At 36.8% G+C, this 24,786-nt stretch overlaps 1 protein-coding gene across 1 annotated transcript in view; it reads left to right on the forward strand.

Moving 5' to 3' along the window:
- Positions 1–23,084: 23,084 nt before the first annotated feature.
- LOC21390927 (probable methyltransferase PMT15) overlaps positions 23,085–24,786 on the forward strand; it is a 4,587-nt gene continuing 2,885 nt past the window's right edge. The window contains exon 1 of the mRNA XM_010093246.2: positions 23,085–23,884. Coding sequence (XP_010091548.1) covers positions 23,177–23,884 — 708 coding nt within the window. The 5' untranslated portion in view covers positions 23,085–23,176. The remainder of the gene's footprint in view (positions 23,885–24,786) is intronic.

Genomic DNA, 24,786 nt, shown 5'->3' on the forward strand with positions numbered 1-24,786 from the left:
ATATATGAGATGTATGTCTTTCTTCCATGATGTTACTAAAATTGATTGTTATAGAGAAAGTTTGGTTTGCCGGGCTAATATGGCTACGAAATAATGCGTGTGAATTGTTAATTAAGTTGGAAATTAACTTGAGAATACTGAATTGGACAATCTCACGCATGTTCCACTACCCCGATTAAAGCTTTTCGCATTGATATTAACTTGTATATTTGGACAGAAACTAAGCAGGGATAAAATCTGGCCTTTTCTATCAAATAAAAAAATATATAGATGGGACTAGCTAGCTTGAGAGAATTATATATGTAGCTACTTGGATCTAACCGGGCCATGCAGCTCTTCCTTTTTTTTTTTTTTTTCTCCCTATTTTTATCATAAATCATGACTATAAACATATTTATTTAACCGTATTAAAATATCGTATTATATAATAATACATTAATAAAATGTTTGGTGTATTGTATCATATTATTTTATAACGGATATATAATATCATATATCATGTTAGAGTTGAATACGATTAGGGGTCGGAGTTAGACCAATATAGAGTCATGTTGGAACCTATAATTATATAAAAATTAAGGAGATAAAATGCAAATTTATATTTTTTAAAATTTACATTTTGACCTCTCAATTTTTATAAAATTACATTTTGATCCTAAATTTTTGAAAATTTAAACCCCATATTTTTTGAAAATGTATATTTTGACCCCATTATTTATAAATTGCATTTTGATCCAAAATCTTTAAATGTACATTTTGATCTTTTATACAATATGTAATAACATTAAACACCGTATTGTATTATGACAATACAACACAATACAATATAATACAATACAAGCTACCCAAACACACCGTATTGTATTATACAATACTATACACTTTATACGATATATTATAATACAAGCTATCTAAACATAGCCTATATGTATGAATTTAGTTTACTGTTTGCATTCAGGAAGAATATTTGATGGATACTGATCCTGAAATTAGCTCTTATGTTTCTTTTTTTTTTTTCATCTTCTTTTTGTTTTTTTTCCCCCCCGATTTTCCTCTCAGTAGTCATTTTCTTCCCGCCTAGCCTTCGCCTACTTTGTTTTCTAGCCTTTTTAGTGCATTAATACTTTCTAAGCATAAAACAATTCTATTCATGATATGTAATATTAATTTGTTAGCATATAAAATTATTATTATAGCTTCAGTGTTTATGAGATGAGCACAAGAGTATAATTAGTATAAGTTCACTCTTCATAGAAAAGACCTGATTTACCATCTTGCAATGTATAACAAATAAGTATCTATATCATTGAGTGTCAGCTTTACTAAGATTAATTTTTAGCTTTACTAATAAATCTTATCACGAACCATGGCGAGAGAAAGAATCTGCTTGAAACCGTTGTGCAATGGAATCTTGATTATTCTATTTTATATAGATTCCCAAATAAAATATGGCCACCAAATATATATGCAGTGACAAAATTCCATCTCTTTCTCGTAAAATGACGTCTACATGCATATTATGTATTCCCAATATAGATCAGAGGCAAATAAAAACATGAGGGCCTCGTTTCATGCTGGATTGAATAGGAATATGAGGTTCAGATTGGCTTGAAATTAATTAGATGAGATTTTGTTAAATTCTATCCGGTATTTGGAGCATCATCGGATTAGATTAAAATAAAATTTATGGAAAATTTCGTACAAAATCAGATTTAAAAAAAAAAAAATCGGATTTCATACAAAATCAGTTTTGAGAGATTTTCATACAAAATGGCTAACAAAATCAGATTTAAAATCTGATTATCTACAAAAAGAAAACAAATCAGATTTTAAATCTGATCATTTGTATTTTGGGATTAAAAAAAAAGAAAAAACAAACTCTTTCTTTCTTCTCTCTACCTCACTCTCTCTTTCCCGATTCTCTCGCCGCCGGGACGGAGCTTGGGTCGTCGCGATGGATCTGCGACGAGCATGGTCGGCGCTCGAGGGTGGGGGGTCGCACGTGATGGAGATCAAGCGTGGGGGGCCGCACGTGACGGAGATCAAGCGTTGGGGGGCGTGGGCGGGCGTTCGTGTCGGTGTTGATTGAGGGCCGAAAATCTGGTGGGGTGCGACGGCGACGGAGATCGGAGGGTGGGGTGTGATGGCGATTGGACACCGAAGGTGGGGCTGCATACCAATTTTGATCCGTTGGGTGGTGATTAACACCCAAAAGTGATGTTCACAAGCGGTCAATTGTAGCACAGAAGGGCCGTCGTATCTACAGAGAAATAACAAAATAACAAGAAAGATTAGCAAAATAAGAGCGTTAGAGAAAAATAAATAACAAGTGAATTAAAGAAAAAGAAGAGTTTTTGAGATTTTATTGCAAATAAAATGAAAAGGAGAAAATTTGTATGAAGGAAATTCAGTAGTAAAAACGGTAAGGGTTGAGAATCCCTAATGTTTCGTTCACCAATTCAAGTTTTGATTCACAAAATAAAAGGATCGAATAAATTAAATTTCCTTGTTGACTCCGAAAATATTATTATTACAAGTTATCCAAAATCGACAATATATCAATTTGACAATATTGCAGTAAAAGACAATTTGCAAAATAATTTGAATAACAAAACAATGCATGACAGAATTACATAAAAAAAGCGTGACTGAACTTATAGAAAAATTGACACACGATATTTTGAAAAGTAATAGAAAGATAGATGAGATTTAATTCATTTAAATATTAAACTTTACAGCACAAGGAATCAAAAGCCCGAATTGGGTCACTCAATACTCTAACCTCACCAAGAAAACTCTAGCCTAGCTTGCAAAACATTCTCACAAGTTCTAGAGAGAAAATATGAGAGTGATAGCAAGACGACAGAAAACTAAATATGAAAAGATTTCAAAAACCTTAGGCTAATCCTCTTATTTATAGTGTTCAGAGGTTGCCTGTTAAATAAGGAAACAAATAATAAAAATAGAAAATTACAAAAGAAAAGGAAATAAAATAAAATTACACAAAAATTAGGAGAAATCATATATTTGATATGGGGAAGAAATCTGGTAATTTGTTCTTATTTTTAGGGAAGAAATTCAGATTCAGCACCAAGGGGACACGTGTCGAAGCTTGGCTGGATGAAGGGAATATAGTTACCACGTGTCGTGCACGGAGTGAAAAGAGTGGAGTTGGCGTTGGTCAGAGCAGAAAGACAGCTGGGGTCCACAGAGACAGTTGTCACGCACGGAGAATGGGAAGCAGACTGGAGCGCTGCACGCGGGACCCACGCAGGAGAAAACTGGAATGCATGCTGGGGGCTGCGTGGAAGGAATGCGTGCGCTGAGAGATGGGCGTGCTGGTGACGCGCACGAGGAAGAGTCGGGAAACATGGAAGAGCTGGGGCCCACGTGGAGGGAAATGATAGTTGCTCGGCTCGGTTTGGTGGCTTCACTCGGCTTGGTGCGTTTCTTTCTCTCTTAATATGGCTTGTGTGGCTCGGCTTAGTGGCTCAGATTTGTTGAAAATATGACTTTCATGGCTTCTTCTTGTGTAGTTTTTTACACTGCTTTCATCTGTAAATAATTAAGCAAAAACTAGACAAATTCTAATTAAAAATATTATGAATAAAAATAATAAAATTGTTTAATTAAAACTTAAATATTTTAATATAATATAAATCAAAAGTAATATTTAGAGTGCATTTTCATGTACTAATCAGGTGGGAAAGAGAAAATGATAAATATTCTAATCCAAAGCTTGGATTGATAAACCCAGGATTATTTGTCCAACCTAAATTGGACTATTTTGAAATTTTTAGATAAGTTATTCAGTCTAAAATTGTCACCAAAATCCATATCCGGTGAGCCTTTATAATATATTATAATTTATGCATTTTAACCTTTTCTCTTGTAAATCAATTGCAGTCCCCGTGTTAAAGTCAAAATGCTCTAATAGGAAAATTGAAAGTCAAACTTCATAAGTAGAAAATGACAAGCAAGTTAACCACTAACCAATCTCCTTGTCTCATTATCAAATCTCAATTGGCATCTTATCTACCCAACATATGACAACCCCCAGTTCCACTTGTAGATCCCCATATAAAAATCAAATCTAGAAAATTAAATCTTAACGCAAGCAAAAGGGTTATCATTGCGAGCTTCGTTAATATATATATATATATATATATATTTGTTTATATATTAATATATAAATTTGTTTATATGTGAGAAGTGGACGTAAAATATTAGTTTAAAGCAATTAAAAAAATCAAATTAAACTAGTTACGACCGATTTGATTAGTATTGAGTTAGATCTCTTAATTGGTTTAATTTAGTTTGAAAATTTCTAAATCAATTTATAATTGGTTTAGATTGGTTTGCATTTCTTCCAAAATAAGCCATGTAGTTGGTTTGCACACCCCTAGTTGTATCTTCTCGGGGATATAAAATATTTTTCATGCGGATCAGTAGAGCTTTTAGATGTATTAGCTTGAAATAAGACTTTATGGTTGGTGTTTACTTTACTTTTTTTTTTTTTTTTTTTTTTTTTTTTTTTTTTTTAAGGGGGTTTTTTCCTAGGGATTGTGATCAAGGCCGCGAAAGTATAACTAGCTAGCTAAGTGGAAAGAAGCCGATTGGTGATGACATGTATAAATTCAAGAGAAAACTATGAATCAATGAAGAGAAATTATGCAAAACTGTAGTTTAGTGTGGGCACATCCAATATGATTGCAATATTTTTGGCGTTATTCACACATTATAATGCATTTGTTTTTGTCTTTTCTCTTTTATTATTAAAGTAAATTGTATTTAGTATGATCTAAAGTTCCCAGCTGCGCAAGCTAGGTACTATTATTCCAGTAATAAAAAAAAAAAAAGAAGAAAAAGTCATTTTTGGATAATGGCTGCCTCTGATCACCCAACGTCATTTTTTTTTTGGAAAAAATGTGCACGTCATTTGATTGTTCTCTTTATTGTTCTTTTTTCGCTTTCAGAATTTGATCACTGAATTAATCATTAACACCCAAATAATAGTCTCTTGAGAAGAATAACTAACATTATTTGTCTGTTCGAAAACTATTAAATCCGTTGGCCATCATTCACAAATTTCCAGGAAATTCGAGGTGTTACAAAGATTTTCTTGGTAATATTATGTACCTAAATCTTCCCTAAGTAGTTTATCGAAATGCCAATATTTTACCTATGTTCTTAAAACCTCTCTTTAATAAAATTTGATTAAAGTTAAGGTACGAAAAGACCAATTTAGTAGACTTCAACGGTCAGTTTTGTGGTTAAAGTGATATTTTTGCATCATAAGTTTGACCAAATTTTATCAAAACATAGATTTTAGCACGAAACTAAAAACATAAAGATGGTCGAAATGTTCTTGAAAATACAGAATAAAACATGACATTTCGATGAACACAAAGGGAGACCGGTTAAATACTTAATTATCCCCTCATGGTTTAATCATTTACAAGTGTGGTCTTTTCGTAAGAGACTTATGCAGGTCCTTCGTTAATAAATATAAGCCTGACTGTCATCCTCAATATTTTTCTCATTTTTGACACATAAAAGAGAAAATGTCTCACATGACACCAAATTAAAAATGAAGATAAATATACAGCCGAGGATTCTTGATGCAACAACAATTACGTGAATAATATAAATAGTCAAAAAAAAAAAAAATTGTGCAAAGTGACACGAACAAGGAAAAATGTCGTGTTCATCCCGACTCAGGTTCAGGACTAGGGATTAATCAGGAGTGAATTTGGAAATCTCACTTCTAAAAGAATTGGTATTAAAATACATTACTAATTACGCAGTAGCGGAGCTGGGAAAGGTTGAGTGGGGACAATCGTCCTAATTGGTGGTTCAAGGTTCTGAATGTAATTAAAGCAAAATCACTTTAAACTAAAAAATCATGCAGAATAACGTGTTTTTTTTTTTTTTTTTTTTTTTTTTTTTTTTTTTTTTTAAAAATAAATTTATATAAATCTAACGTTTATAGGTAAAGCCATATAGAAAAGTTATGCTTTTCATGCCGTAAATTATCAATATATATTTGTTTGTTCTTAAAAAATATTGTAATGAATAAAAATAATGTACGTCTTTAATGTCCTTATTAAAATTGGAGGTTGGCTACGGTGCTCCACTTATGTAAAAGGATTATAAAATATTAGGTTGACATGTTTCCCTTCTCATTTTTCCCCCTTTTAGGGAAGTATCCTTCTCATTTTTCTATTTTAGTGAGACTAAAAATGAATTTATTCTTTTCCTTTCGGAAAGAAACAAAATGAGTTTGTTCTTTGAAAATTTTCAGGACTTTTATTACGTTGTGTCATGAATATGTCAAAACGGGGCAGGTCTAATGCATCGACACCAACACAACAGGTTAAAAAATAGAAACAACACGACATGATACGATTATTAAATATACTTAATCCATATCGTTTATTAAATAGTATTAGGAATAAAGAATGAATATGCTCAGAAGAATTGTATATTGACTTGATATTTGTGAATATATAGTATTAGCTATAAATAGCTCAATTAACCTCTAACTAATCAAGACTATATCCACTAAGATATTTACACGTGTACACATCTCTAACAAACTCTAACAAACTCTATAACCGGAAAGCTTAACAGAGAAGCTTCTTCAACAAGACTTAATTAGCTTTCCTAATAGCCCCCCTCAAACTCAATGTGGAAAGACTTTTAACATTGAGTTTGTTTCTTAGATCTGGAAACTTTGAACTGGATATAGGCTTAGTGAGAACATCAGCAGCTTGATCAAGGGCTGGAACGTGCTTCACTTCAATTATCTTTCGAAGTACTTTTTCTCGTACAAAATACAAATCCAGCTCCACATGCTTTGTTCTGGCATGCAAGACCGGATTAGCTGCAAACTGAACCGTACTAAGGTTATCACACCAAACCACATGTTTACCATGAATCTCAACTCGCAGCTCATTCAGTAAAGACACTAACCACGTAATTTCAGTCACAACATTGGCCAAGCTCCTGTACTCAGCTTCAGTGGAGGATCTAGAGACTGTATGTTGTTTCTTTGAACTCCAGGAGACAATATTTGAGCCTAAATAGACACAATAGCCAGAAGTGGATCTTCGGTCATCAAGATCAGAGGCCCAATCAGCATCACAAAAGGCCACTAAATCAAGCTGAGGAGTTTTCTGTAGATGGAGCCCAAAATCAAGTGTTCCTTTTAAGTAGCGCAGAATCCTTTTTACTGCCCGCCAATGAGACTCAAGAGGTTTATGCATAAATTGACAAACTCGGTTAACTGAATAGGATAGTTCAAGTCTAGTAATAGTTACATACTGCAATGCTCCAACAATGCTCCTGTACAATTGAGGATTCAATACATCAACACTACCAAAACCCGAGAGTTTAAGACCTACTGTCATCGGAGTGTTAATGGCCTTAGCATCAAACATCTTAGCCTTGTGAAGGAGATCTGAAACATACTTCTTCTGTGACAGATGTATACCATCAGTGGCATGAGTAACTTGAATTCCCAAAAAGTAATTCACAACTCCCATATCCTTCAAAGCAAACAGTTTGTTCAATTGGACAATTATCTTCTGTATCTCACTGTTATCACTTCCAGTGATTAGGATATCATCAATGTACACTAGGATAAAAGTAACATGGTGTGTATAAAACCTTATGAACAAGGATTGATTAGACTTCGAGGAGACAAAGCCCAGAGTAAGAAGAGCACCTTTTACTTTGTCAAACCAAGCTCTTGGAGCTTGCTTTAAGCCATAAAGAGACTTATGAAGTTGACAAACAAAGTGAGGCTGTTTAGGGTCTTCAAATCCTTGCAGTTGGACCATATAGACTTCTTCCAGCAAGTCACCATTCAAAAAGGCATTGTTAATATTGAGTTGCCTTATACACCAGTCTCTAGCCAAGGCAATAGTGAGAACTACCCGGATTGTTGTTGGTTTGACAACTGGACTAAAAGTTTCATTAAAATCAAAACCTGCAACTTGATTGAAACCTTTAGCTACCAACCGAGCCTTATACTTATTTATGGAGCCATCAGGATTCTCTTTAACCTTGAATACCCACTTACTACCAATTGGTTTCCTTCCCTCTGGTAAAGGAACAAAGGACCACCTACCATTTCTCAAGAGGGCCAAGTACTCGTCATTCATTGCTGCTCACCATTGTTCTTGAGCTAGGGCATCTTGAACCGAAATGGGTTCTAAAGTAGCAGTGTACACTTTTGGCTTGAAAATCCCCTTCTTAGCTCGAGTAACCATATAATGTGTGTTAGAAGCCGATGTAAACAATGGAGGCTGTGGAGGCTGCAAAGAGGAGGGAGCTTGCACACCAGCAGCCACACTAGGAATAACATAAGCACCAGAACCTGCACAAGGAAGACCAGTGGTGACAGTACAGGGCTATCTAGTAACATCTTGATCAGTCTCACAGAAAGAGGGTTGAGAAGTGGGAAAGGAAACAAGAGATATTTCAGGCTGTGGGACGGAAGTGGGACATGAATACGAAGGAGCTAGAGGGATGACAGGAAGAGAACAAGGAGAAGAAGTCTGGGAAGATGAGGTAGAAGGGGTGGAACCAATTTTAGAGAAAGGGAAGACTTGTTCATCAAAAATGACATCTCGACAAACATAGATGCGACCAGTTGTGTCAAGACATTTGAAACCTTTGTGCAGAAGAATTATGCACAGTACATTAACACTATGTGCAGAAGAATTATGTATAGGAAAGTGTTCCGAAGTGCAGGCAGGTGATAGGGTAAATGCTGTGGAAGGCTGCAATGGAACAGAATGAACCAGCTATTGCTGATTATTGAGATGAACTTGACTTTGATCAAACACATATAAGCCATTCCTAGGATTCCCCTCCAGAAGCACAGTTTTGGTAACCTGATCTTTGACAAAACATTTATGAGAATGAAACTCAAAAAAGACATTGTTATCACTTGCAAATTTGGAGACACTCAACAGATTTTTGGTAATTTCAGGAACATGTAAGAGGTGTTTTAAAGAGAGAATGGTTGAAGTATAAGGTGAACAAAAATGTGACTGACCAACATGTGTTATAGAGAGACCCTTACCATTTCCAATATAGACTTGTTCAGGCCCAAAGTAATCCTTCATCTGCATTAAATTAGAAGCCTCTGAGGTGACATGGTTAGAGGCACCAGAATCTGGATACCAGCTAGAATCAGTGACAGTCTCTGCAGTAGCAGCCATGGCTTGAGCATGTGTAGGATTTGAGACAGTTGCAATATGTGCTGCAGAAGGAAAAGAGGGTCTAGAATTGCTCTGAAATTGAGAGGGTCCTTGAAACGAATGATTAAACCTATAGTAGCAATCAAATACTATATGACCAATTCGGCCACACAATTGACACTAAGGTTTGTTAGAGGGCCAAAAACCACGAGCTCCTCCACCTCGACCACGACCTCGGCCAGGAAAATGACCACCTCGAGATGGATGCTGAAACTGAGGCTGATGCTGGAAATGTCCACGACCAGTACTATTACCAGAAGGATGTTGATTAAAAGAAAAATTCTTTTTGAACCCTTGACTAGGCTGTGAGGAAGCCAGATTAGCTTGAGCTGAATCAAGAGCCTTATTATTCTGCTCAATTCGAGCCTCTTGAGAAAGAAGAAGAGACTCAATTTCTTCAATTATAAAATCATCATTTCGAGCTTCAACAGTGAGAATGAAAGTATCATATTCAGACGATAAGCCTTCAAAAATGGCATCTAAGTGTTCTTTTTGAGAAAAGGGATGACCAACGAGACACAACAAACTTACACAATGTCAAATCTTTAGCAGGTAATCATTCATAGTCAAAGAATCCTTTCTTATGTTCTTGAGCTGAGTTTTGTACTGGGAGATCTTGGCCCAAATTTGAGCGGCATAGTAAAGATTCAGAGTATGCCATACCTGAGAGGAAGTTTCACAATCTACAACACGGGAAAGAATTGCTTCGGTCATAGAAGAGAGAAGCCAAGACAACAAGAGTTGATCTTGTTGCTCCCAATCCAAGAACTCTGGATTGATTAGTCCAGCAGCTTTGTTGGCAGCAGTAAGAAACTTTAATGGCGGCAAGCTTGTCTCTGAGATAAATTGGAGAAGTTTGTGCCCTTGAATTGTGGAAAGGGCCAATTTGCGCCACGGAATAAAATTGGAATGATAAAGTCGAACTGAGATTGGATGGCTGAAAGAGACTGGTGTAAATTTGACGGACTAACTCGAAGCTTCATCCATGGTGGCCTGGGTATTTCCCTCACCAGAATCAAAGGGCTCTGATACCATATTAGGAATAAAGAATGAATATGCTCAGAAGAATTGTATATTGACTTGATACTTGTGAATATACAGTATTAGCTATAAATAGCTCAATTAACCTCTAACTAATCAAGACTATATCCACTAAGATATTTACATGCGTACACATCTCTAACAAACTCTATAACCGGAAAGCTTAACAGAGAAGCTTCTTCAACAAGACTTAATTAGCTTTCCTAATAAATAGGTAGGGTTGACGCAACTTTTAAGTATGAAGCACACTAAGGGCATGACATGCTAAGGGTCCAGCAAGAGCATATACACAAGCAGCAAGAGCATAGACACAAGCACGATAGGGGTCCAATTAGTGAATATGAAGTATACAACTAATTTTATTATGTATTTCTTAATAGGGAGAATGTAGTAAATAACATATTTATGAAACTAAATAAAGTAAATATCATTTTTAAAACTATTTGAAGTAAATAGCAGTTTACGTGGTAAATAAATAATTTACTGCATAAATGGTTCATCTACAACTAGTAAAAACATTTTTCTATTATTTATCATGTAAACTACTATTTACTTTAAATAGTTTTAAAATATGTTATTTACTTAATTTAGTTTCAAAATTTTACTATTTACTATAATTTCTCTTCTTAATAAAACTTATAATTGCACTCTTTTTTTTTTACCTATATTTTATCCCTGTGGGTTTTGCTAAGTAAAGTTTTTAATGATGAGATGCTTTCTTTTATTAAAATTTTGATGTTTTCATTAAACATTTCTTGTGCTCATTATAAATTTACTATTTGGCACAACAAATACACATAAGAACATGGTCTAAGCACGCTAAGGGTACGGCCCATAAATAAATAGGCCGTGAGCTGAGCTTAATCCACAAAAATTAAATGGATTAGACTCAACACGACATGATAAATAAATAGATCGGTCCAGACACAGTACGAAACACGTATGGACCTAATTTAAACAGGTTAAATTGGATCAGACCAGAATAATTAACATTCATCTAACAGTGTTTTTAAGGGTTCAAGTTACTATTATAATAATAATAATAATAATAATAATTATAATAATAATTATTATTATTAAGTAGTTGTTAAAATATGGTGTTCATTTTCTCAATGGTAATGTTGAGGTAAATTGTCAAAGAGTATCTTCTATGTTCAGATCTTAGGGTAGGGTCGATTTTCAATTTTGTATTTTCTCTCCTAGGGTTTCTTTCCTCTTTTTTCTCTCGCTTCTCTTGCAATGCCCCTGTTGGAATCAAAGGGCTAGAGTCCGGCGTAGCCATCAGGGAGTGGGCTTCGTCTGTCCAGACAATGTGCTGCTTTGGGGAGGTCGTACGCACAGCAGGGGGGTTTGGAGTTGGCGTTTGATGCAGCGGGGTCATTGGTGCCTGGACGCTAAAGTGACTCTGTATCAGAGGGTTTTGGCATCCGTGGGGCAGTGGTTGTCTAGGTAAGGCACATTCTATAACCGACGGTGGCTGGTGGTGGCATGTGGTTCCCACGCATTGGAGGCTCAACTCTATTTCAGCATCTTTCGGCTTGTGTCCAGTGCGGCAGCTCCCTCGATCTTCCTTGGCGGTGTTTGGTTGGCTATCGGAGGTGTGATTGGTGTCATAAGGGCATTTTCCGGTTGTTTTGATTTATGTTTTTGTCAAATAAAGGCGTCGATATTTCCATCGTTTAGTTTTAGCGTTTTACAGTTTATGTAATAATGGAAGTGGTTTTCCCACTTTCCAGTGTCTTTATGTCGAATCTGCTTGCCGGTGCTCGTTGTGGTGTTGTGTTGGGCTATGGTATTTTTTGCATCTCAATCTATATTGATTGGAGTTATCCACCATCTATTGTGGTGTGTTTGAAAGAGCTATTTATTTTCTCGATTAGTTGTGGGCCTCTTAAGTTTCCACTTGTTAAAACTTGGTACACATTTTACCTCATTGAGCATTTCAATCGAATCTACTAGTGATTTCGGTCTTTATCTAATGCCTTGTTCACTTCGCAGATTCGAGTTTTCAATTCGAGCTGAAATGTGACATTTTCTGAGAGCTTTTCACTGTAGAAACTTAGAACTGAAAACTCGAATCGGTTAAATGAACGAGATGTTAGAGTTGAGTCACTATTTGTGTCGAGGTCTTTCGCGTTTGAATTGGTGTTTGTGTTTATTTATTTATTTATTTGGAATGCAATTTAACCATTTAAAAAAAAAAGATTTTGTGGTAGGATCCTTTTTATTATTTAATGGAATAGACTTTAAGTACTTGGAGACCGGCGAATTTTCAGTCATGTCTTGCTTAATCGGTATTTAGATGTACAGTATATCAATTCCAGACTTCAAGTCCCATAATTTAATATATATATATTCCAATTCAGATAGTTTCTTAGTACCTTGAGTGATGCGCACTTCAGATCAATTTCAGATAGTTTCTCGTAAAAGTTGCTTCTTTATACATGCAAAAAAGCACATATTGGCTTTCTTTAGATAGAAGCTCCTGTTTGGATTATCTGATTTGGATTACTTTTTTCTCTAACAAAAAGAATACAATCGGATCAATAGGATCTCTTCCATCATTCCATGTTACATGTGTACTTTAACGTTTAAAAAATAAAATAAAATAAATTAAAAAGTATGGGTAATTATGAATCACGCGCTTCAACCAAACGTGCGGAGCAATTGCACCTGGCCAAGAGGACCTCTGATAATGTGCAATTGGGGGAATAAAAGTGAGAGTGATTAATAAGTCAATTAGAGGGTTTCTCTTTTTGTTTTGTTTTGTTTTGTTTTTTTAGGTACAGTTGAAAGGGATTTTATCAAATAAAATTTTAAGTGTGTTGGATCTTATATTCTTTCATTTTTAAATTTTAAGTGTACGTCTATTTTCTCGTTGAGTCATTAACCTTATATTATAATGTTTATTACTCAATTTTTGACTAAATGTAAGTTCTTTGACATATGAGTCTTTATTTATTAAAAAAAATATTTGTAAATGGAGCTTTTTTTTTTTTTAACAATCAAATTCTGAGAAACAATAAATTGTAAGACTAATTTCAACAATTTAAATTGTTTTATTGTCTAAGAGCATTTCTAGAAATTTAGCACTGAAAATTTTAATCATTTGATTGCTATCCGTTAATGCATAACTTTTCAGGTCATTACAACATTGGCATTTTCATTTTTTTTTTAAATTGAAAGTTTACTTTTACTATTTCTATAATTTAATGATTTTGACAAAAAAAAAATAGATATAATATTTCAAGTAGTATTATGTATTGGAGCATAATTGAAATGAAATATTAAATATTTTTTTAATATGTTTTTTTTTTTTTCAAATAAAGAACGTGTATTAACATTTTGTATTAGAGATGTCTGATTGTTAAACTTTGAAGAAAATTTAGAAGCGTACAACCCAAATAAAATGATTCTATTGTGGTGCAAATATATTTAGGAATGCCCATTTTTAACGAAATTAATATTATCTAAATTGGCGACGCCTATGTTTTAATTGTTTTATTTTGTTGCCAAGAAGTTTATCTGTTTCTTCGTGCAAAGTAATTTACTAGACATTAGAACTAATTTCTTGCTAGTTGCACATCAGTTTTTTTGTTTTTGTTTTTTTTTTTTCAGAAAGAGCTAAACTTGTTAGGATCAGAGCATCTTTAATGAGTACTAAATTATAATGTCGCAATGTCAAATTGTAACATTTGGATAGAAAAATACTCATATAATGTAATCTTTCATGGTTCAATAATTGTTGTACTTGATGTAAAGATACCAAGTGTAGCATGTTTTTTATTTTATTTTAGCATTTAATTGTTATTGGTTAATGTATTAAATTTTTTCATTTATTAATATACAATATTTTTATTTTTAAATAATTTTAAATCATATTTTTTTAATCAAATTTCATATACAAGATTTAAAAAAAAAAAGTTCATATGGGGACCCTCGTATGTGGGTGGCTCGACCCATATATATGATGACCCGTATCGAGTATGTTGTAGACATTAATTAAAAATTAATACAATTTATTTCCTTTTTTTGTTTTATTTTTTTGTTTTTGGCCTTTGCTCGTTGAATTGATAATATCCAGTTTGATGGTGTTATCTATTTAGTATTTGTTACACCATGGTCGACCATTCAAGCCACCCACTTTTTATTGTACGCGTCGAGAGCTCCGAAAGTCAGGATAAATCATTGATGTCGAGAACTAACAGTGAGGGAGATGTCTCTAGGTTGAGGAGCGCTCTTGGAGTCGAGAAGTGCTTAAGGTCCTTTCAAGGCCTTTGCGTCGTTGAAGTCGAGAAGTATGCTAAAAGCCCTTTGAAGCCTCTGCGTCGAGGAGTCAGGAATTAGATCAGACCGGAAGCAGTCTAGTCAAATCTAACAGCGGTCTTGTCAACTCAAAAAGAGAAGTATTGATCTGACTGCTACTGCAGGAGTCAGGAAATCAGGCGGCAGACAGTGAGCATCAGCCGTGTTTCCCGGAGCAGTCATCATGAAAATTCACCTACCCTCACCCGGATCAAGGACAGAAGACGACTTCCTCCTTGGGAATGGGGAATACGTATTCACATGTAAATGCCTATAAATAGAGCCAAGAAAACCGAGAGAGGGGAGAGACACCATTTTTATTACTAAGAAGAAGCTTGTAAACGCCAAAAAAATTAGTGCATACACAAGTGGGTTAGGTAAAGAGTTATTGCCGAACCACTATAAAATTATTGTCTTGTTTACATTATTTTCCAATTTTTATCCTTAATCACACCTTGAGTATCACCGTGAGTGTTTTTGGAGAGGTAATTACGAGTTGTCAGAAAAACACCGTCAACAATTGGCGCTAGAAAGAGGGCCTAAGCCTAGAAATTTAATCTAGTTTGTAACCTCAGAAATGGTAACCATGCCTCCCAGGAACGCTCGCGTGCTCCCGGCTAACCCGAGGAGCCAGGCAACCCAGAATCTCACCACCGCGAGGACCTCAACAAATCCGCTCCCGCCGGCTGCCGAGAATCCCCCAGACCGTATTGACCAGCTCCAAAGGCAGGTCGAAACACTGGCCGCAGCCGTGGAAAGGATGGCTACGGCCCTTGCTAGGCGGGATCCAAGGCAGAACCCAATGCCACCGCTCGAAGATGCGCCGATGAGCCTAGTGAATGTCACTGTTGGGGGCTAAGGGATTGGCGACCAACGCGGTGACGTCGAGGAAGTCAGTCATAGTCGAGCCAATGATCCCCGCCCGACTAAGTTGAATAGGTCTGTGAGGAACAAACAACGCGCGGCACGGAGGAGAGTGCGGGAGAAGGCCGCGGCGCAAGCTGTGAATAACAGGGATGCACCCCCTCGACCACAACAGGATGCGAATAGGAGGACCGCCGTCCCCGTGGAGTCTTCATCTGTGCACGGCGGAGACCTTAGGATGAGGCTCGACGCCTGACGCGGGAAGGCCGTGCAGCTGGCGAGAGAGGAAGAGCTCGCTGCGGATAACAAGGCTCTGGCTGAGAAGATGGCCAGGCTTGAGAAGCAGATTGGGAGTCGATTAAACAACTTCGAGCAGGTTGTAGGGAAGGTAGCCGAGGTGGTCAATGTCGACGCCAAGATGTACACATCCCACGACCACCCGTTCACAAAAAATATTATCCGGGTGCCGCTGCCAGATAAGTATAAATCACCCCTATTCCGTTATATGACGGAAGGAGTGATCCAGATGATCATTTGGAGGTCTACACCGGACATATGGTTCTCCACAGATATCTTAAGGAGATCATGTGCCGAGCATTCAGGAATCATCTCTCTGATTCTGCTAGGAGATGGTTCAGATCCTTAAAGCCTAACTCTGTAGCAAGTTGGGATGATTTGAATAATGTCTTCTTAACTCAGTTCATAGGAGTCAAGAAGTATATCCCACCGAAGCAGAACCTTTCAAGGGTCTACAGGGGCCAGACGAGTCTCTCAAGGATTGGATCGCGAGATTCGGAGAGCAAGTGGCTGCCACAGAGGGAATCACAGACGAGGTAGCACTGATGGGAGCCTTGGCCAGCATGAGGAGGGATATCCCATACAGTACAGACCTCGACCGGAGGCCACCACAGATATATAAGGAGTTCTTGGTGAGGGCTCAAGGATTTATCAACGAAGAAGAAGTCGAGGCCAATGACTCTGAGTGCTGATCGAACAAGAGCCAAGAAATAGATGAGTGGTCTACCTCTGAGAAGCAAGAAGGCCAAAAGCGTCGTGATAATGGTAATGAGGATGAACCTGAAGCTTCGACTCTTAGTCAGCTGGAAGCAAAGAAGCCAAGGCAAGTAAACGACGAAAGGCCTCAACCGTTCCAATGATACGACTCAATATCAACGACTGCAAGGACTTGAGAGATGAATCTGAGGGACTCATCCGGGATGAACGACTCCAAGAATTCGGAACTAGTAAGATTCAAAAGCTTGTTCATACCACATCGGCTTATCTACGTTTATCCTTCAAATCCTCAAAGAGGTCGACCCCGAACATAACATGTTTGCCTAAAAACTAAGGTTTTAATTTGGCATGGGGGGCAAGAAGGGATCTACGGACCACGTTCAACAGTAAAAATAAGTTCAAAGAACTTACAACGCCGAGTCCTCTAAGGACGAAAGGCTAACAAGCATAGCTAATAGAGCCTCTAAGGAGGAGAGGCTAAATATATATATATATATATATATATATATATTTGACTGTTTGGCAGATCAGGACGCTCTCTAATGTTCGACACTCTAGAGCTCCAGTGCCTCCCTCGCCCCCTTCAATCTTCCCTCGTCCAGATACTTGACCTCAACCTCTTTCACTTCTGTTAGCCTCCACTTGCGCTTTGACCTTCTCTAATTCCTCAAGAAGGTCTCATACTTCCCGTAAGGCCTTATTCATCTCCCTTGCGTTGGTCTTTGAGGTGAGTTCTTCTGCGTCAAGGACAGCCATCAGGATTGTCCTGATTCGGTCCATCTCATTGCTCCGACCTTCGACCTTGACTATGTCAACGAGGATGAGGGAGAGGGTAAGAGCCTGCAAAAGTGAATAGGAGGACCTACTTAGAGTATAGAGTACTAAGGGAAAACCATAAAGGTTAGCTTGCAAAAGAAAATCCAAGAAGGTTGAGGCTTACATGTATCTGGTGAGAGACTCTTATGTTGGCGGTCGAGGAGAGAAGAAATATTGGCGTCGAGCATTCAGAACAATACGCAAACAACAAAAGGTAAGTTTCCTAGTTCGTATTCTTCTATTTCTAACCATTCTCATGTAGGTATCATCACGAGCTAGCGCGAAAGTATAAAAGAAAGGCAGTCTCTACGGGGCTAATGCAGGAAAACAAAGAGGAAATGAAACTTGATCCAACAGCTGAAATTCAACTCTCGACTGCCATCTGCTAACATGAACGACAATACTGCTCCACAACCTGAGAAACCAACAATAATGATGGTGTTGTTTGGGAAAAGTAATTGCCAAGCTTACTAATGAATGATTTCTCGACTTGCTATAGCTTGAAACATCACGACGTAATATTTCAAGTTGGGGGGCAATTGTTACACCATGGTCGACCATTCAAGCCACCCACTTTTGTCGTACGCGTCGAGAGCTCCGAAAGTCAGGACAAATCCTTGATGTCGAGAACTAACAGTTAGGGAGATGTCTCTAAATTGAGGAGTGCTCTTGGAGTCGAGAAGTTCTTAAGGTCCTCTCAAGGCCTTTGCGTCGTTGAAGTCGAGAAATATGCTAAAAGCCCTTTGAAGCCTCTGCGTCGAGGAGTCAGGAATTAGATCAGACCGGAAGCAGTCTAGTCAAATCCAGCAGCGGTCTTGTCAACTCGAAAAGAGAAGTATTGATCCGACTGCTACTGCAGGAGTTAGGAAATCAGGCGGCAAACAGGAAGGATCAGCCGCGTTTCCCGGAGCAGTCATCATGAAAACTCACCTACCCTCACGCGGATCAAGGACAGAAGATGGCTTCCTCCTTGGGAACGGGAAATACGTATTCACATGTAAATGCCTATAAATAGAGCCAAGAAAACCGAGAGAGGGGAGAGACACCATTTTTATTACTAAGAAGAAGCTTGTAAATGCCAAAAAAATTAGTGCATACACAAGTGGATTAGGCAAAGAGTTATTGCCGAACCACTATAAAATTATTGTCTTGTTTACATTATTTTCTAATTTTTATCCTTAATCACACCTTGAGTATCACCGTGAGTATTTTTGGAGAGGTAATTACGAGTTGTCGGAAAAACACCGTCAACAGTATTGAAAAATCATTTGACTTGCCAATTAGAAGTAGATCAAACGAAATGTGATAAGATGTAGGGGGAACTTGAATTTGAGAATGCAAATTTGATCTCTATTTTGTGCATATAACATCAACTGACTTGTCCAAATACTTACTGAATTGGATAAAGACTATTTGTATCTATTTCGTTGTACTAACACATTAAACTATATTTTCAGAGACTTGGCTGATAAGCTCTGACTGATATGACTATCTGATTAAAATTATATTAAATAAAAAAATTATGCAGAATAAACAGTTTATAATTTAAATGCGATAATTAAAAAGTAAAAATCTATTAATAATTCATTTTTCTTAATAGAAAAACTCCCGTATGTCATTGGCACCAAAAACTGATGTTTCATTCTAGCACACAATATATTTTCCATTATCTTCTAGGAATTCGGCGAGCTAAACTAAACTAAGAATATGTCAAAGTTAGAATCCAATCATTACTTTTCTTTTTAACCAAATTCTTATGATTTAACTGCCTCATGGTTACAATAGTTTTAAGTTATTTTTGCTCAGATTAAATTATGATAGTTGAAGTTGGAATATTGAAAGGCTAGTTAAATTTTGTAACCAATAGAAAACTTCGAATGTGGATTCAAGCTAACCTTTTATAAACTCTAGGATATATAAACACCGGATAAGAACACGGGATAAGAAGGGAAATAACATATTTAATAATAGGATGTTTAGTAAATTATAGTATAATTTGATGTTTTAAGTTTTAAATATTATTAAAAATTTGAAAATATCTCTAAGCCTCTTTTTCATCTCTCTTCTTCTCCTTATAGTCAAATTCACCATGGCCAGCTTGGCGACCGGCGGCCAACTCCGGTGACCTTCTCCGGCAACCGATGGCCGGCACCAGCGACTAGTGAATACCGTATTTACCGGTAAATATCATATAAACTAATAAATACGGTATTTACCATATTTATCAAAAAATCTGCCGACCAGTTCCCACGACCGGTAAATACTGTATTTACTATATTTATCCAAAAATTTAACGACCAGCTCCGGCGACAGGTAAATATCGTATTTAATCGGTAAATACTATATTTACTAGTAAATGTGATATTTACCATATTTATTTAAAAATTTGGCCTCCGGAGCCAGTCACTAATAAATGTCGTATTTATTGATAAATACCATATTTACTAGTAAATGCCATGTTTACTATATTTATTTAAAAATTTGGCCTCTGAAGCCGGCGACCTGTAAATACAATGGTTACTCATAATTACTGTATTTACTCAAAACTTCAATCAGCGGCCATAAATCTGCCATCATCATTGCCAAAAAAATCATTTTTCAGGAAAACAAAAAGACAAACAAACAATCAAACCTCCAAAATAAGAACTGAACAACACCATCCAATGTTAAAAAAGGACAAAATTACTGGACGTTTGGTTCACGAATTCAGAATTATGATTCAGAACCATTCTCAGTTTATGTGTATTTTTTGTAAGAAAAAACACCGTAGCGAGTCACGAACTATGATTCGAACCATGACACGAATCCTCATACCAAACACCCTCTTAGAGATTCTAATAAACACAAACTCAGATCTACCAATGTCAAGCGCCACAGAGAATGTCAGATATTCCAACGCCGTTTGTCTGGTGCGATTCATAGGAGGGAGGAGTAGAAATAAGGGTGCGGTATCGTCTTTGTGAGGAAGTCGCAAGATCGGAGACGCCGAGATCAGAGGCTGCGAGTTCTGTAGATCACGACGGTGGAGATAGGGACAGAGCATGGTGACATTAAAGTGGCCCAATATAAGAGGCGAGGGTTTCAAAGAACGCGACAGTGGAGGGAGAGTCACGAGATCGGAGGTGCGAGTTCTGAAGATCGCGGCGGGGGAGAGAGAAAGAGAGTCGCGGATTGAAGTCGCCAAGATCGGATGCGCAACTTATGGAGATCTTGACAGTGCTTGGTGTTTCGCGTCTCTTCATTGTCACCGTCTTGTCGAGATCGGAGGTGAGAATTCTGGAGATCATGACGGCGGAGTGGGAGAGAGTTGCTGAGATTGGATGCGCTGGTTCCGGAGATCTCGACAGTGCTCAGTGTTTCACCTCTCACCGTCGTTGTCATCTTGTTGTCGGCGCTGCGATTTGGTCAAAGCTATTTGTGAGGTGTCTGAGCAGTGAGCAAATCCAGGGAGAGAGAGAGAGAGAGAGGGAGAGGGGGGAGAGAGAGAGAGAGAGAGAAGATAGAGAGGCGGCAAAGAGAGAAGGGCGGGAGAGAGAGAGAGTTTGGAGTCTGAGAGAAGCATAGAAAGAAAGAAACCCTAGTGGGTAAAATTTAGAAATTCATAATTTATTTAAAAATTAATATGAGAGATATGTTATAATTTATCAACTTTTAAATAAAATGCTATTTACTTCCAAAAGATAGGTGAAAAATGGTATTTAGTGTATTTTCCCTATAAAATGTTTTAAAAAAAAAGGAAAGGAGAGAGAGGATGAAAGGGACAAATTGCTTTTGCCTATTTTTGTATGTACTCTTGAAAACACACAATTCTATTTTATTTGCAACAAAATTTCAAGAAATAGTAACAGGAAAAAAAAAAGAAGAAGAAAGAAAAACGTTTACCATTGGAAATTCAAAACAGAAAAAGGGTTAAGAATATTTTGTTTAGTGCATGAATTATAAGGTATTCTTTTTTTTTAGGGAAAGTTATAAGGTATTCTTTTCCTTCTTGGAAGTTTCTCGAGAAAAATATCAGTATTCTCTGCTTTTTTAGTCGTTAGATATTGTTAAAATCACATTAAATTAAAAAAGTATACAGAAAAGACAAATTTTAATATAGATTTACTGGTTGAAAAGTAAAAAACACCGGCCGTGTTTGGAATTGATCCCGTTTTTATTTTTTATGTTTTTTAAAAAAAAATGAAAACGTTTAACATTTGGCGCAATAAAGACAAAAAACATAAATGAAAATAATTTTTTAGTTTAGTGTAAAATGAGAAAGAAATGAAAAATAACTTTTAGTCATTTTTCATTTTTTGTTTTCATTTTCTCCTCTCTCGAGCAGAGAGAAAGAAACATTAATGAGTTTTTTTACACTGAAAATAATATATTGATAAAATTACCAAACATATTTTCAAAAATGATTTATGTCTGAGGTTGAAAACATTTTCATTTTTATATAAATAACAAAATTATTTTAGAACGAGTTTTAAACGCGCCCACAGTATTCTCAAAAAAGAATGAAACACTATGAGAAAGTCCCTTTAGACAACCAGTATTAGCTTTTCAGGTTAGTTCATATATATTTGGTACACACAGATGTAGGCATATTGATGTATCCATTTAAAAACAGATTTCCTTTAGGCATATTGGGTGTATCCATTTAAAAACAGATTTCCTTTACAATGAACATTAATAAATTTTTATTAGGAAAGATTCTGATCTCTCTCTCTCTCTCCCTCTCTGAGGAACACTACGAGAAATAGCAAAACTCAAATTAAATATATTAATTTTGACAACTTAATTTCCAGCCATTTATTCAGCACTCGAATCCAATCGAAATGAGTCTCTCTCCAAGGGATTACTTAGTAAAAGTTTCATTTCATGTCCAAACACTTCTGTAACACGAAATGCCCGCAAATACAAGAATCCAAAAGAGAGGAAAAAAAGGAATTTACTATGATAATTTCTAGTAGAGAGTATGCTCTTTTTTCACAAAATAAAGACCGTGTTTAGAATTAATCTCGTTTTTATTTTTCACGTTTTTTTTAGAAAGAAAAAATAAAAACGTTTTCAAAACAGCGTTTGGCGCAATAAAAATAAAAAAATAAAAATGAAAACGGTTTTTTTATTTAGTGTAAAATGAGAAAGAAATAAAAAATAATTTTTAATTGTTTTTTATTTTTTATTTTCGTTCTCCGAATAGAGAGAAAAAAAGAGAAATATTAATAAATTTTTTTATATTAAAAATAATCTCTTAATAAAATTACTAAATATATTTTTAAAAATAATTTTTATATTAAATTAAAAATATTTTTATTTTTATTTACATATAAAAAATAAAATCATCTGAAGGCATGCATGAACCAAAAGTTGTATTCATAACGTACGAATGATTGATTGAACGATGAACCCGGACGACTGGGAGAGAGGCGCATCTATCTGAATGATGAACGAGTAGCGGGCACTCCGTGCTTCATTTCGTCGAATTCGAAATCTCTCTAAAATAACGTGGAATTGAAGGCTACGTCGCCTGTCTCTGGTTGTCGAGTTGGGTTCATAATTGATGAGCATTCGAAAAAGAGAGGGAAGAGCCAACCCTCTCTTGTCCTGCCCTGCCCTGCCCTGCCCCCACGTATATCCCATTAAACCCATTGACGAGACGCAGCGAGAGAGAGCGCGTGTAATGTTTCGCGCGTTCTTACCACGCGCCACTACTATTTTCTATTTCACTCCCCATGACACAATCAACCTCGAAAACGCCATTCGTCACCCCGTGCTATATAACATACATTCATTTTTCATTTTTCATTTCACGCATATTCACTCAGAGTCTTGTTTCTCTTGATCGAGAGCTCAAAAGAAAAGAAACCAAAGAAAGAAAAATGGTGGAAACGAATCGACTACGTTTCTCGTCTTCTCACGTCTTGAGAGCCAAAAGACTAAGGCTCTACCTCTTGACCGCCGCCATCGCCCTTTTCACAGCCTGCTACCTCCTCGGCTTCTGGCGCCAAACAACCGGCACCATCATCATCTCCACCGCCGCTGCGTCCCGCCAACTACAACCATCCACTTGCCCCCCCCTCCTCGACCGCGTCAACTCCACGCGCCTCGACTTCTCCTCCCACCACCAGGCCCCCGACGCCGACGACGATCTCAGCCCCTCCGATGCGGCTGCGCGTGGGCTCTACTTCCCGCCGTGCGCCGCCGAGCTGGCGGAGTACACGCCGTGCGAGGACGTTAAGAGGTCGCTGAGGTTTGACCGAGACCGGCTGATTTACCGGGAGAGGCACTGCCCGACGCCGGAGGAGGTTATGAGGTGCCGGATTCCGGCGCCAAGCGGGTACAGGATTCCGTTCCGGTGGCCGGAGAGCCGGGGAGTGGCGTGGTACGCGAATGTGCCTCATAAGGAGCTGACGGTGGAGAAGAAGAACCAGAATTGGGTTCACTACGACAAGAATACCGGACGGCTGACATTCCCCGGCGGCGGGACGATGTTTCCACACGGCGCCGATGCGTATATCGACGATATCGGAAAGTTTATCGATCTCCAAGGAGGTTCCATAAGGACTGCCATTGATACCGGTTGTGGAGTACGTCAATTCTTTCTTCTATCTTTCTTTTCTTTCTTTCTTTCTTTCTTTTTTTCCACTCCTTTTCTTTCTTGTATTCTAGGGGTCAATTACGTGAATTTTGATATTTGTTTTCTTTAATGTGAATTTTGACCGGACTTTTGGAGATCATGGAAAACTTTTTGTGAAAAGGAAAATTGGGGAATTCATGAGAATGAAGAAAGTAACAGCATTGCCTAATTCAATGTTGTTTTTATAATTCATTTTTTTTTCTTTTTTTGGTTATGTTATATAGGGGTTTGAAATTAGGGGGGAATGAAAAATTAAAAGATGGTATATAACCTGGCAATTCTTTGGGGTAATGACTTTTTTTGGGGGTCTAATAGAATTCTTAAATAGGATACCACATTTATCTCGTCTTTTTGGGTCCTTGACGTTGCATGTTTTTGTTTTTTTTTTTGGTCATATCGGGATTTTTATTTGGAAACAAATTGGCACGCTTTGTCAGAGCAAGTTTTTGTTTTTGTTTTTTTTTGTTTTGGAATATTGATTAGAAGGTAATGCAAACATAATAGCAAAAACCCGGTTGATATTCCACCTGATAAGTACTATATTACAAAATGATTGATATTAAGAAAATGGTTTCTGAAATCCAGATACTGCACGTTTGGTCAAATTAAAGGTTTATCTTTAGGTGGAATATGGGTGAGTCCTAAGGTATCCAATGACTGATTTGTTAGACTTTTGGGCACCAAAATATTCAAAATGTTGTATGTCACTGCCAGAGAGAGAGAAACCGTTTTGAGGTAGGAACTAAGGAGTTGAACCATGAGAGTGAAACTAGTTCTCAACAAACTTTGCACTTTCATAAAGTTGAAGTGGTTAAAAAATTGGTAGCAATTAGTTGTTCAGTTTTTTTTTTT

The sequence above is a fragment of the Morus notabilis genome, unplaced genomic scaffold (genome assembly GCF_000414095.1).
Source record: "Morus notabilis unplaced genomic scaffold, ASM41409v2 Scaffold122, whole genome shotgun sequence".
In the NCBI taxonomy this organism is placed as follows: Eukaryota; Viridiplantae; Streptophyta; class Magnoliopsida; order Rosales; family Moraceae; genus Morus; species Morus notabilis.